The sequence below is a fragment of the Coregonus lavaretus genome, assembly GCF_964263955.1.
Source record: "Coregonus lavaretus genome assembly, chromosome: 17".
NCBI lineage: Eukaryota > Metazoa > Chordata > Actinopteri > Salmoniformes > Salmonidae > Coregonus > Coregonus lavaretus.
In genome coordinates this window covers 42,402,614-42,418,325 of record NC_140004.1, presented here as the reverse complement: position 1 = coordinate 42,418,325, position 15,712 = coordinate 42,402,614, and the positions used below count along the sequence as shown (strand labels likewise).

At 44.9% G+C, this 15,712-nt stretch overlaps 1 protein-coding gene across 1 annotated transcript in view; it reads left to right on the top strand.

Moving 5' to 3' along the window:
- Positions 1-15,712, top strand: part of susd2 (sushi domain containing 2) — a 47,747-nt gene that overhangs the window by 9,884 nt on the left and 22,151 nt on the right. The window contains 8 exon segments of the mRNA XM_084180611.1: positions 2,393-2,541; positions 3,036-3,405; positions 4,581-4,782; positions 4,914-4,999; positions 5,189-5,457; positions 6,235-6,378; positions 12,009-12,167; positions 12,452-12,706. Coding sequence (XP_084036737.1) covers positions 2,393-2,541; positions 3,036-3,405; positions 4,581-4,782; positions 4,914-4,999; positions 5,189-5,457; positions 6,235-6,378; positions 12,009-12,167; positions 12,452-12,706 — 1,634 coding nt within the window.

Sequence of the window (15,712 nt, the reverse complement as noted above, 5' to 3'; positions counted from 1 at the left end):
GGCTATTACACAATTCAGTTATTTTCCCAACATACTCTCCGTAATCGGCCCATGGCAAAAGTGTCCTCTGGGCATCCCCTGAAACCCACTGCCCTCTAACGGCAGCCCAAACCTTACTATTCCTGTTTCGGGGTGGGTCATTCCTTCTACCGCTCTGGCCACGTCCTCTGTGTTCATGGCCTGTCTGCTAAATGGCATATTATTATTATTACTGTATACATCTAAGGTTGCTGGGGCCCCTTTCATTCCCCGCCAATAGATTAGGTAAGGCTATCAGTGGGTACTGGCCCCCCTCCTACTCTCTCTCTCTCTCACTGCTTATTTCTCCTTTACACACCTTATGTATCTGTTTAAGCATGGATTCGAGTTTATCTGCGTCTAGACGTCCCTCAAAACCATACCTCTCCCTCCACCTGGTTACATAATGGACATTTCTTCTATCCCTGGATTCCATTTTAATTACATCAAGTATTTCTCGTCCCCAGTAAATTCTGGGACCTCTTGTGAGGATTTGCCCCCCCCCCATGGTTGGTACTGTTAAAAATCCCTTAGCCACCTCTTCTATATAACAAGTCAATTTAACAAGTAATTCAAAATAGCTTCACACAACAACACCTTGAATCACCCCTTCCTGTATATGTAATCTTGACTAGTCCCCCAGAATTATCTCATACTTTTACAGAGGGATTGATCCCCACAATGTAATCTTGATAATTCCTGACAGTCTCATACAACAGGAATGGGTTCTCCCTCCTCTATACAACCACCTCTCCCTGTATATGTAGTCTTGACTAGTCCCCCAGAATTATCTCATACTTTTACAGAGGGATTGATCCCCACAATGTAATCTTGATAATTCCTGACAGTCTCATACAACAGGAATGGGTTCTCCCTCCTCTATACAACCACCTGGAATTATTCATGTGACTTTTGAGCAAACATTAGGTCTCACACGTATACAACCTTACATGATTATTGGTGTTGTATCGGTAACCTGGAGTTTATAAGGCTCCAGAACGGATAGAGTTACAGCAAAATCTACAGTTGTTTGTGACTTTTGACTTAACTAATATTCTATTTCTCACACATGCTATTTTAATTCCTTCTGGTGTACTTTTTGTATTTGTTTAACCCGGATTATTTGTTGACTGCGCAATAATCTCTTACAGGTTACATCCCATAGGTGTACTTTTAATAGTTCCTTCTATTTCAACACCGGGTAGTTTCTTTTGGTAATGGCCTATTACCGTGAATCATTACGGACCCACCACCAGGTTGACTAGTCCCCCAGAATTATCTCATACTTTACGGAGGAGTCTATCCTCACAATGTGTAATCTTGATAATTCCTGACAGTCAACCCCACTTAAAATGGCTACGCATTGATCAATTTGCTACTTTTCAATATTTTAGCAAGTTCTCAAATCAATTTCACCAAGTAATGAATAAAGACTACTGACCTTATCCTTGCAGCCGAGATTCAATGTAGGTTTGGATTCCGTCACCGTCTCTGTCATTAATCAGGTGTCCTCTGGCCTGTTTTAACCCTTAATGTCAAAGGGCAGGACTTTCTATTTACGAATGTATCATTCGCCCGTCGACGGTTTTCAGAGTTACCTGGAATGACAGAAACAGGGTATTGGAGTCCGGCTCAGAAGGACCAAGCTGTTAAGTGAATTATTTAACAAACTATTTTAGTGTCTCTGTGCGTCTCCCAAAAGGTTGTAAGTCTTTTGGGATTTAAGTAACGCCCAGAGTCCCGGTCTGCATGGTCAGAGATATTTATTCATTGAGAATTCTGCCATCACAATTTCAGAGTCCATCTTTTATACTCATACGTCATACAAAAAGAAATCCCTTCCCTCTGTAGGCGGGCTGTAGTTTTCCACTCTAAAACTGCTCTACTGACCTTCAGTTCACACACACACACATATACACACATGCATACACACATACATACACACACACACACACACATATCCTACTCCCTGCTTTACTCAGTTATTGCCGTTCTCACAATATTCTGCACCATGTTTTCATAAGTTTCTCCCCTCCCTAAATTGGGAGGCCTCTTTATCTTAGTTTCTCAGTTGTCTTTGTTGTCTGGCCTGACTCTTACTCACATTGCTAAATAATGGCTCAATGCCATAGCCTTTACTGGTCCTACACTCACACATTATACACAGTTTCAGGGTGTAATAATTAGTCATTAATAATTAATCTATCACAACCTCATCCTTCCTTACTGTAAATCAGTTTCTACCAGGGGCAACCTCACCTTCCTTACTGTAAATCAGTTTCTTCCAGGGGAAACTTCATCCCTTCCTTACTGTATCTCTATATGTGTTGTTATGTTGTTGAATGCTAACGGTAACCATGTTGTTGTGTTGCAGGTTCAGGGGTGAGATAGAGGTAGTGGGTTACACTGACGGAGAAGGCAGGGCTTACTGTGTCTCCCCCTTACTGCTCCAGAGTGGATGGGTTCCCTTTGACGTCTCTACAGATGGCCGGAACTTCAACAGTTCTGGAGAATACCTGTCAGGTGAGAGTTCCAGTTTGAGAACACTACAGTTACAGTATATGTGTATACACAGTTTTTTATTTATTTTTTATAACTCTCGTTAATGTTTAGTAAATGCTGTCTAAAAAGATGGCCTCACTGTTGAGGATGAGATGTACACCGTAAACCAAAGTTCATTGCACTTGCCTGAAGCTTTATCAAGATAAGATTAAAGATAGGATAAGATATTAAGATAAGATGTAAATAACTCCAGAGAGCTTTGAAACGATGTTATTTCACATTATCTGCTACTCCCATGTGCAAGTTGTGTTGTGTTTCCTACATTTCCAAAGATGCATATTTCTCTTGTAGCTACAGAGTTACATTTACGTCATTTAGCAGACGCTCTTATCCAGAGCGACTTACAGTTAGTGAGTGCATACATTTTTCATACTGTTGCAACATAATATGATTTCCTCACACAGTTGCAATTGAATCATTTTCTCACACATTCTCTATTCTGCTCTCTCTATCAGTCCACCCAAGTAAAATGGACGCTGCATTTAAAGTGACACTGGTGAATTCAACACAGTGGCAATACTATGGCACCCCCAACACATCTGGAACACTGAGGATGACATGGAACCCTTCTCTGATTGGAGACAAGGACAGCGTCAACATAGAACTATGGGGCTACAGAGAGGTCAATACCACTACTGCTAATACTACACGGGAGGAAGAGTTGTCCCCCCTGAGGGCAGAATGGACCTACCTGTACTCTCTCGGTAGAGGCCTGGCCAACAGCGGCAGTTTCAGCTTCACCCCCAAGTCTTCCGAGAAGCCCTACTCTGACTGGGAGATGGGGAGTGTCAGAGTGAGCTCCAGTATCTACTCCGATGGAGCCAGGTATGGAATATGTACTGTACTGTACTGTACATGGAGAGACAGGTATGGAATATGTGCATGTACTGTACATGGAGAGACAGGTATGGAATATGTACTGTACATGGAGAGACAGGTATGGAATATGTGCATGTACTGTACTGTACATGGAGACAGGTATGGAATATGTGCATGTACTGTACTGTACATGGAGAGACAGGTATGGAATATGTGCATGTACTGTACTGTACATGGAGACAGGTATGGAATATGTGCATGTACTGTACATGGAGAGACAGGTATGGAATATGTGCATGTACTGTACATGGAGAGACAGGTATGGAATATGTGCATGTACTGTACATGGAGAGACAGGTATGGAATATGTGCATGTACTGTACTGTACATGGAGAGACAGGTATGGAATATGTACTGTACATGGAGAGACAGGTATGGAATATGTGCATGTACTGTACTGTACATGGAGAGACGGGTATGGAATATGTGCATGTACTGTACATGGCAGAGTACTTGCACCTGATTCAACTAATTAACTAATTATCCCAAAAGTCCTTGATGAGTTAAAACTGGGCTAGAGCAAAAATGTGCAGTCCTGGCACGCAACTAGAGAGGACAAACATAGGGACAAGGTAAGCGTTTCATAATGTAAATGTTTTGAAGTATTGACCTTGGGCGAATCGATGTAGTCGAAGCTGCATTACACAAAGCCTGGTCTCTGCTCAACTCCGTTGGTGGAGTTCATCAGAAATGTCCTTCACCATGGAGTTGAGTTTAGTCAGCTAACCAGCAGCCAGTGGCACTTGCCGCACTGATATCCAATTTGCGGGTGCTTTTTCAAAGCCTATGTCAGATACTCCAGTGAGTGTAATAATCTCAAATGAGTGCAATTTGCTCAATATTAAGAGTTTATAAATAAAGTTGACATCATTAGAAAAGAGGAGAATATCTTCTTTCAATGGTTGAATACCCCTGCTTTAGTGAACTATCCCTTTAAAAATGCAAAGTATGCCTCTCGACCTGTCCAGAAACATTAGGGCTGTGTGTTGTGGGGTCCATGCCCTGGCCTGATACCTTACTCAATCAGGACCCAGACTTCAGAGTCCTCTCTCACTAACTATATACCTGTAATTGTGCATAGATATACCGTCCCTGTGTATAAACCTTGTAACTGTGTCCAGGAACGTCAGAGCTGTGTGGAGTGGGGCCCATGCCTTGGCCTGGCACCTGGAGGAAGCCTTCAGGCAGGACTCCGCAGCCTGGGCCCTGGACAGGTGTCTGACCTGGGATGTCCTGGAGAAGAGCCTCCCTAACTTCCTGGAGGAGGTGATGGACTGTCCCTGTACCCTGGCCCAGGCCCGCGCAGACACCGGCAGGTTCCATGTAAGAACTCCTTGTTCTTTGAGGACCAATAACCCCTCAACCAAAGAGCACCTTCAAGCTAGGTTTTAGATGATCTGATAGTGTATCCTTGTAGCACTCCCCTTTAAAAGTGACTTTGTCTGATGTTTCAGACTGACTACGGCTGTGACATGGAGAAGGGGAGTGTGTGTACGTACCACCCTGGCTCTGTACACTGTGTCCGAGCTATACAGGCAAGGTAGGCGACACGGCCACCGTATCTCTTAAGTGTGGGAGGATTCAGAAGAAGTATTTATTTGACACCTACTGACAAGAAGTTATATTTTATCATAAAAATATATAACTTTCCTAAGTCAACAATTGGTATACCAAACAAACAGTAACAAACACCAGCTGTATCAATAACAGCCGATTCTCCCATCCCCAGCCCTATGTACAGAGCAGGACAGCAGTGTTGCTATGACAGCACGGGGGCCCAGGTTCTGACAGGGGACTCGATTGGAGGCAGCACCCCAGATCGGGCCCACGACTGGGGCTCCCCTCCCTACAGAGACCCCCCTCGGATCCCCAGCCTCTCCCACTGGATGTACGACGTCCTGACATTCTACTACTGCTGTCTGTGGTCTGACCACTGCCGGATCTACTTTACACACAGACCCTCCAGCGGATGTAGACAATACACACCACCTAGAGCTGGTGAGGAACTCATGGGTGTTTACAGTAGAATAGAATGCTGTTGGGCTGTTACAGAGCCATCTACTGTATATATAATGTAGTTGTGCTAAAAAGTGGTAAGACTTGGGGGAAAGTTTTGAGTACCGTAATTTTCGGACTACAAGCCGCGCCTTTTTTCCCATTTTTCGACCCTGCGGCTTATATAACGGTGCGGCTAATCTATGGATTTTTACAGCTAACGGCCACTAGAAGACCTCCTAAATCTATGGATTTTACAGGTTACAGTCCACCAACTTTAACTCTATGGGCTCTATGACCGGTCCGCGCCCTCCACCTTTAAGCGGCGGGCTCCAGCAGGAAAAGCTGGAGGCCGGGAAAAGAGTGAGACAGGTAGCGCGTAAAAGTGGAACCGAGAGTGGTACGAGAGACAGAACGAGAGACAGAACGAGAGCAAGACAGACAGACATTACGAGAGCGAGACAGTTTGTCTCTTTCCCGACAATCCCCTCTGTGCACGAACCCTTACATATGGTAATTAAACATTAAAACACCTGCGGATTATAGTCCAGTGCGGCTTATATATGTACACATTATTCAATATCATTCAATTTAGCTGCTGCGGCTTATACTCCGGTGCGCCTTATAGTGCGGAAAATACGGTACTTATCATAGTTTGGTCTCTCCCTGAGCCTCTTCTCTTGTAATGCTGTGTTGTCTCTACAACACAAACAAGTGCCAAACTGCTATTTCTCCCTGTAAAGATTCTTCTCCTATTTTTTCTCTTTCTCCACCTCCTAGGTGCAGTCCTAGGGGACCCTCATTTTATAACGTTTGACGGTGTGAGCTACACCTTCAATGGGAAAGGAGAGTACTACCTGGTTCTCTCGCCAGACAGAGGGCTCAGTGTTCAGGGCCGGACAGAGCAGGTTAAACTAGAGAATGGTGAGTTTGTTCTCCACTGGGAAAAGGGCCTGTCTGTTTTGTAGTGTACAGAGACAGAGAGGCCTACCACCCTGGCCTCCTCTCTCTAGGCTGTTTCTACCTCTGTCTCTGCCTCTCTGTCTCTCTATCTCTACCCTTCTGTCTCGGTCTCTACCTCTCTGTCTCTACCTCTCTGTCTCTACCTCTCTGTCTCTACCTCTCTGTCTCTGCCCCTCGGTATCTACCTCTCTGTCTCTACCTCTCTGTCTCTGCCCCTCGGTATCTACCTCTCTGTCTCTACCTCTCTGTCTCTACCTCTCTGTCTCTACCTCTCTGCCTCTACCTCTCTGCCTCTCTACCTCTCTGCCTCTCTGTCTCTACCTCTCTGCCTCTCTGTCTCTACCTCTCTGCCTCTCTGTCTCTACCTCTCTGTCTCTACCTCTCTGCCTCTACCTCTCTGCCTCTCTACCTCTCTGCCTCTCTGTCTCTACCTCTCTGCCTCTCTGTCTCTACCTCTCTGCCTCTCTGTCTCTACCTCTCTGCCTCTCTCTCTACCTCTCTGCCTCTCTGTCTCTACCTCTGCCTCTCTGTCTCTACCTCTCTGCCTCTCTCTCTACCTCTCTGTCTCTACCTCTCTGTCTCTCTGTCTCTCTGTCTCTACCTCTCTGTCTCTGTCTCTACCTCTCTGCCTCTACCTCTCTGTCTCTCTGTCTCTACCTCTCTGCCTCTCTGTCTCTACCTCTCTGCCTCTCTCTCTACCTCTCTGTCTCTACCTCTCTGTCTCTGCCTCTCTGTCTCTACCTCTCTGCCTCTGTCTCTACCTCTCTGTCTCTACCTCTCTGTCTCTACCTCTCTGTCTCTACCTCTCTGTCTCTACCTCTCTACCTCTCTGTCTCTCTGTCTCTACCTCTCTGTCTCTGTCTCTACCTCTCTGTCTCTACCTCTCTGTCTCTCTGTCTCTACCTCTCTGTCTCTACCTCTCTGTCTCTGTCTCTCAGTCTCTACCTCTCTGTCTCTGTCTCTCTCTCTCTCTCTCTCTCTGTCTCTGTCTCTCTACCTCTCTGTCTCTGCCTCTGTCTCTGCCTCTGTCTCTACCTCTCTGTCTCTACCTCTCTCTGTCTCTGCCTCTGTCTCAACCTCTCTCTCTATACCTCTCTCTCTCTACCTCTCTGTCTCTACCTCTCTCTGTCTCTACCTCTCTCTGTCTCTACCTCCTTCTCTGCATCTGTCTGTCTGCCTCTACCTCTCTGCCTCTCTGCCTCTCTGCCTCTCTGCCTCTACCTCTCTGCCTCTACCTCTCTGCCTCTCTGCCTCTACCTCTCTGCCTCTACCTCTCTGCCTCTACCTCTCTGCCTCTACCTCTCTGCCTCTCTGCCTCTACCTCTCTGCCTCTACCTCTCTGCCTCTACCTCTCTGTCTCTACCTCTCTGTCTCTACCTCTCTGCCTCTACCTCTCTGCCTCTACCTCTCTGCCTCTACCTCTCTGCCTCTCTGCCTCTACCTCTCTGCCTCTCTGCCTCTGCCTCTCTGCCTCTACCTCTCTGCCTCTACCTCTCTGCCTCTCCCTCTCTGCCTCTACCTCTCTGTCAAATCAAATCAAATCAAATCAAATCAAATGTTATTGGTCACATGCGCCGAATACAACAGGTGCAGACATTACAGTGAAATGCTTACTTACAGCCCTTAACCAACAGTGCATTTATTTTAAACAAAAAAAGTAAGAATAAAACAACAACAAAAAAAGTGTTGAGAAAAAAAGAGCAGAAGTAAAATAAAGTGACAGTAGGGAGGCTATATATACAGGGGGGTACCGTTGCAGAGTCAATGTGCGGGGGCACCGGCTAGTTGATGTAGTTGAGGTAATATGTACATGTGGGTAGAGTTAAAGTGACTATGCATAAATACTTAACAGAGTAGCAGCAGCGTAAAAAGGATGGGGTGGGGGGGCAGTGCAAATAGTCCGGGTAGCCATGATTAGCTGTTCAGGAGTCTTATGGCTTGGGGGTAGAAGCTGTTGAGAATTCTTTTGGACCTAGACTTGGCACTCCGGTACCGCTTGCCGTGCGGTAGCAGAGAGAACAGTCTATGACTCGGGTGGCTGGAGTCTTTGACAATTTTGAGGGCCTTCCTCTGACACCGCCTGGTATAGAGGTCCTGGATGGCAGGGAGCTTTGCCCCAGTGATGTACTGGGCCGTACGCACTACCCTCTGTAGTGCCTTGCGGTCAGAGGCCAAGCAGTTGCCATACCAGGCGGTGATGCAACCAGTCAGGATGCTCTCGATGGAGGAGGACCCATGCCAAATCTTTTTAGTCTCCTGAGGGGGAATAGGCTTTGTCGTGCCCTCTTCACGACTGTCTTGGTGTGTTTGGACCATGATAGTTCGTTGGTGATGTGGACACCAAGGAACTTGAAGCTCTCAACCTGTTCCACTACAGCCCCGTCGATGAGAATGGGGGCGTGCTCAGTCCTCTTTTTTTTCCTGTAGTCCACAATCATCTCCTTTGTCTTGGTCACGTTGAGGGAGAGGTTGTTGTCCTGGCACCACACGGCCAGATCTCTGACCTCCTCCCTATAGGCTGTCTCATCGTTGTCGGTGATCAGGCCTACCACTGTTGTGTCGTCGGCAAACTTAATGATGGTGTTGGAGTCGTGCTTGGCCATGCAGTCATGGGTGAACAGAGAGTACAGGAGGGGACTGAGCACGCACCCCTGAGGGGCCCCCGTGTTGAGGATCAGTGTGGCAGATGTGTTGTTACCTACCCTTACCACCTGGGGGCGGCCCGTCAGGAAGTCCAGGATCCAGTTGCAGAGGGAGGTGTTTAGTCCCAGGATCCTTAGCTTAGTGAGGCAGAGACCTCTGCCTCTACCTCTCTGCCTCTCTGCCTCTACCTCTCTGCCTCTGCCTCTCTGCCTCTCTGCCGCTCTGCCTCTACCTCTCTGCCTCTCTGTCTCTACCTCTCTGCCTCTATCTCTATGCCTCTCTCTCTGTCTCTACCTCTCTGCCTCTAACTCTATGCCTCTGTCTCTGCCTCTCTGGGTCTACCTCTCTGCCTCTAACTCTATGCCTCGGTCTCTGCCTCTCTGGCGCTACCTCTCTGCCCCTGTCTCTGTTTCTCTGTCTCTGCCTCTACCTCTATGCCTCGGTCTCTGTCCCTCTGTCTCTACCTCTCTGTCTCTACCTCTCTGCCACTCTGTCTCTACCTCTATGCCTCGGTCTCTGTCTCTCTGTCTCTGCCTCTCTGTCTCTGTCTCTACCTCTGTCTCTGTCTCTACCTCTCTGCCTCAGTCTCTACCTCTCTGTCTCTGCCTCTCTGTTTCTGCCTCTGTCTCTACCTCTCTGCCTCTAACTCTATGCCTCTCGGTCTCTGCCTCTCTGGCTCTACCTCTCTGCCTCTAACTCTATGCCTCGGTCTCTGCCTCTCTGGCTCTACCTCTCTGCCTCTAACTCTATGCCTCAGTCTCTGCCTCTCGGTCTCTGGCTCTACCTCTCTGCCCCTGTCTCTGTTTCTCTGTCTCTGCCTCTACCTCTCTGCCTCTATGCCTCGGTCTCTGTCTCTCTGTCTCTACCTCTCTGTCTCTCTGTCTCTACCTCTCTACCTCTCTGTCTCTCTGTCTCTACCTCTCTGCCTCTAACTCTATGCCTCGGTCTCTGCCTCTCTCTCTCTACCTCTCTGCCTCTGTGTCAGCTTCTATTTGTTTGGCTGCTCAGGGATTCAGGCTCGTCTCGATTCTGTAATAGTTAGGCGGTTTGCAGAGCGAAGCGGTCTGGTCTTGAGATACTTGTGGGAGTGAAAACATTTTGGAGCTGTAAAAAGACATCTTATTTCAACAACTTGTTTCCTCTTGTTCTCTCCCAATCTCTCTGGGTCAATCTGACTCTAGAACAGCTGTTATGAAGAGAACAGTGGTTAGGAGCTCCTCCAAACCCATTACTTTACATAAAGCAGATCTGAAGCCAAATCAGTGAAGATGGCCAAATGTCAGTGGTAGGGCTCATACCCAAAACGTGTGTGAGGCAATACAAATATGTCAATGTAAATGTATTTACCGGAGTGCTGCCCTATTTCTGGTCATTGGATTATTTACCAGGATCCAGCACCCGATTTTTAAGTTTTCTAAAAGATGGAGTCGACCACGTTGTTTATCTTTTCAGATGTCAGTGGTATTCAGCTCATCATTTCTGACGGATCAATAGAACGTCTGGATACGGGCTGATGTTGCCAAGAGCTTTCAATTTAAGATTATATTATACACTGAGTGTACAAAACATTAGGAACACCTTCCTAATATTGAGTTGCACCACCTTTTGCCCTCAGAACAGCCTCAATTTGTCGGGGCATGGACTCTACAAGGTGTTGAAAGCGTTCCACAGGGATGCTGGCCCATGTTGACTCCAATGCTTTCCACAGTTGTGTCAAGTTGGCTGGATGTCCTTTGGGTGGTGGACCATTCTTGATACACACGGGAAACTGTTGAGCGTGAAAAACCCAGCAGCGTTGCAGTTCTTGACACACTCAAACCGGTGCACCTGGCACCTACTACCATAACCCGTTCAGTCACTTAAATCTTTTGTCTTGCCCATTCGACCCTCTGAATGGAACACATACACAATCCATTGTCTCAAGGCTTAAAAATCCTTCTTTAACCTGTCTCCTCCCCTTCATCTACACTGATTGAAGTGGATTTTAAGAAGTGACATCAATAAGGGATCATAGTTTTCATCTGGATTCACCTCTGCAGTCTATGTCATGGAAAGAGCATTCCTAATGTTTTGTACACTCAGTGTATCTTATGTATATTTGAGGTTATGCTATGCGTATGAAGTCGAATCCTCTACATTAATTACAGCTTATGTTAAAGTGTGTCCGCACTTTAGGCCTACAGTAATTAAGCATTCAAACAAGTGTCAAGTTGGCACTGAAACCTTAGCCCAGGGTTATTCAACTATATTCTTACGGGGGCCAGATCAAAAAAATAATACATTTTCCACATGATTATTCTTCGGAAGAACTGTATAAAAAAAAAAGCAACGCACACAAACCAATAAAGCACTTTTCTTAAAATGAAATGTTGCTAAAACCAATGTGAGTTGAGGTGCAACCAAAAAGGAAAAGACACAATGCTCACTCACCATTTCAACTATTTAAAGCTCGTGAAAAGCATTTCGAAATCATCTGAAAACTAAGCTTCTCAATAAATAAGACAAAGATATGTCAAATCAGGTAATGCCAAATTCCTGTCTGAAGGAATTAGGATTTTTTTTGTTGTCACACTCTCTTCTAACGAGTCCTTGCCAGAGAGGGAAACAGAAGTCAAGTAGGTGTTCCTGAGAGTCGTAGCTTTCAGGAATGGGGTCATAATATTTTGTAGCTTAAACCATTCAAACGCTACATAGGCGCTAGAAACAACGCTTGTCATTTTGGCACTGAACGTCGGATTTTGCCGTAGATTTTTTTTGCTGATCTTTTATTCATGTTCAGAATTGATCAAAGGGCCAGTCTAAATTTATAAACGAGGCCCGTGGGCCGCCAGATGAATAGCCCTGCTTAGCCAATAATTTTCTGAGAATCTGTTACACATGTTAATCTCTTAGGTACCTTAACCTATATAGGTTTTACCTGAGAGTATGTTATTTGTATAATCCCTCAGGTACATTATCCAAAGCTACCAGACTATCGGCGGTGGCTATGAAGGAGAGGAGCTCTGATGTCATAGAGGTGCGCCAGGCAGAGCAGCAGGACCAGCTGGAGGTGTTGAGGAACCAGCAGGTCCTCTCCTTCACAGAGCAGAGATGGATGGACCTACATGGTAAGAGATAGAATATCAGGCCTCAATATAATCTGGTTTGTGTGCCGTGCTTATATTGTTTAAAATATGAATTAAAGTTAATCTCAACTAGTCTCTTGTTACTGGCCAGTGGGTGCCAAGATTACATCTCAACAAACAGATATCAAGTTAATTTGGAGACAAATCCTTACTTGAGGAATGAGCACATTGCCTAAAACTTCTACACAAATCTCCCACCATTGAGTGATGTTATGTGCATGTATCTCTCCCTCTGAAGATGCGTTCTGCGTTTCTCCTCCCTTCAGGTGTGTTCCTGTACTCCCCAACACCCCAGAACGTGACCGTCATGTTCTCCTCTGGGGTGGGGGTGGAGGTACGGGGGCGAGAGGGGGGTACCATGGCCCTTACCGTGCTGCTCCCCTCAGACTACACCAACCTCACCCAGGGCTTGCTGGGACAGATGAACTCTGACCCCTTAGATGACCTCCTGACCAGCCTGGGAGATGTCGTCTTCCCTGACAACCCCAGCCCTGAGGAAATCTTCACCTTCGGAGCTGGCTGTGAGTCCCTGGGCCTCTGTCTGCATTGATACATAAAGTTCATCTTAGGGTTCCAAAATGCTGGTAAATTTTTATAAACTTATAGTGTTGAGTGATTAACCGAAATGTCGGTTGTTTTTTAAATAAGTAATTGACCGACGTCGGTTCAATTATTTAAATTCCATTTCTTTCCGATTTGTTCTGTGAGCTCAATGCGCAGTTTCCAGAGATAAATCAGATCAAGCCCAAACTGTGCGACGTGATAGGGAGTTGTAGTTTCCAACAGGCCAATATTCGACATTAGCTTAGCACAGAAAATGAGGTCATTATCTACAATGACCACTGGCAGACACGGAGAAGTAGAGAAGCGATAGAAGACGCGCGATCGAGAAAGATAGAGAGCAGTTGCTTCGCGAGGTATCTACATGAAAATACATGATCTAAGTGATTGATAGTTGATATTCAAAGTCATAAAAGTATGCCTTATTTACTTTGAAGAACTACTAAAATAGTGATTTAGTCAGACAGCATAGGCAGCAGCTCTATAGAGATGAGATGATGACTTGGAATGAAATAATAAAGTAATCAAATTAAATCAACTTAATATACACAACAACTGAAATATTTTATTAAAGTAATGTGAATAAATGATAGTTAATAAGTGATAAGCAGTAATGGGCAGTCACTGCCATCATGGGACTTTTGTTAATTGTTTTATTCTGTGTTGTTACAGCATTCAACCCACATAATGCATAGTGTATTTAATTTAAAAATGGTATGATCGAAGCCAAAATCAAAAACCAGGATAATTTTTTTCAGAATCAAACCTAAACCGAACCGACTTCAAAAAGCACTAATCGCTCAGCACTATAAACTTATCGAAATTTTGGATCCTATTACTTCTCAATAATCTAAGGCTTTTTAAAATTGTCTTAAAAATCTGTCCTCTCCTCGCTTCCTCTCCTTCATTGGACAGACAGGAACAAAAAGGTAACATGAAGGTAACATGAAGGTAACATGAAGGTACCATGAAGGTACCATGAAGGTACCATGAAGGTACCATGAAGGTAACATGAAGGTAACATGAAGGTAACATGTAAATTGACTGAAAAACATGTGCCCCTTAACCTTTGGTACATCTGGAAAAAACAAGTAAACAATGTTCTTTCTGTCCTTCACCTTAGGAGCTGTAAGTCCATGAAATACCTGGTCTTCTGTATTGACAGCAGGGGTTGAGGGGCCAGATTTACTGAACAGATTTACAAATGTTAATTCCTCCCTAAATAATGAAACATATGCAGTGTTAGGAAAAGGGATATAACACGTTTTGGCTTTTGTTTTTGTGTGTTTCATACTGAAAAAAAACTACAACCGGTGCACTTAACCTTTTGGTACATCTGGAATTCTAAACAACAATTCCTCAATTTCACTTTTCACTCTCTTTGAATGAGACATTCACAAGGAAGAGAATAGTGTGTGTTGTGTTGTGTACTACCCCCCCCCCCCCTCCCTCCCGCAACCCAGCCAGCCAACCAGCTGTTTAGAGTTAAAGGGCTTCTAAAGGGCTTTAATAGATGACAGGTGTGTGTCTCAAATGGCACTCTATTCCCTATATAGTGTACTACTTTTGACTAGAGCCTTACGGGGTTCTTGGTAAAAGTAGTGCACTATGTAGGGGAATAGGGTGCCATTTGGGACGAAAACGGAGAGAGATCTTGGCCGAGCCATGACAACATGGTGTGAGACCAGAGAGCAGACCTCATGGCAGGAGACCAGTGGTGTCCTGGCCTGGCCAGCCTGACCCACAGGCACGCACCATGATAACATTACACACAACCAACAGAGATAAGGAGAAATGAACTGAGTTTTCCTCCAACTCTCAGCTGCTCAGATGCACTTCTCATGCACTTGCCCTTGGATCAGAATCTCTTGTTTCAGTGTCCCTGATAACACACTCAATGAGCCATCTGTGTTATAATAATATATTGATATCTAATATATAGTATAATATAGCATTACTGTGCATTTGGCTTGCCCTGCCCACCTGAGGATCTGTCATTTTCAGCCATCTATTTCCTGTGTTCGAGGTGTGCAACATCCACTTGTTGTCACTTAAATCTTGCTGGATTGATGGCTTTAATTTTACTCCTGTGATAGTGGTGCGCGGGTCAGCTGTTTGTTCACCCACACCCACCTGCAACTGCATATAACCCATCCGCAACTGTCTGACTATATGTGATGAAGTGAAAATCTGAGGCCCGCAACCGACCCAAACCGTTAATATAGAAAATGCGCTGTAGGCTACAGTCAGAGACGGCTGAAAGTTTTTTGGGATTTTTTAAACTTATTTACATATGTTTCCAACATTTTGGTAGGATATTTGTTAGTCCACTTGTCTATAATTAGATACATGCAGCTTCTCTTCTGTCATTATGTTGTCCTAGAAGACTAAATAAACCCTTGCTCACCAGAATAATAACATACATCAATAGAATGAATGTTTCAATATAGTTGACATTGGTGGTAAAGTTTTCTCTGTCATCTATGCTTCTTTCGTGGAGCAAATACATTTAGGTTACCGGGGAGAGAAAAAAAAATAAACAAATCTGTGCAAAATTTCCAATGGTATCAGTTTGTAAGGAAATAAAAAGCTGTAAAAACGACCCAACATGTTTCTGATAAGATTTCAGTTAGTAAAATAATGTTAGTGAAACTATGTTAGTGAAAGTATGTTAGTAAAACTGTTGGTGAACTACAGTACGTCTGTGATTGAATAAGAGTGAATGACCCTGCACCTGTGTACTATGTTGTTCAAAACAAGACTCCTTTGTAGTTAAAACCAAGTAAACACCAGGTGAATTTCCAAACTGACCCGCATACCATCATGGCCACCTAATCATCTTCCAATTGGCTCATTCATTTCCTTCCTTCTTCCCCTGTAACTATTCCCCAGGTCGTTGCTGTAAATGAGAATGTGTTCTTAATCAAATAACCTGGTCAAATAAAAAACATGTTCTGGGCCTGTAT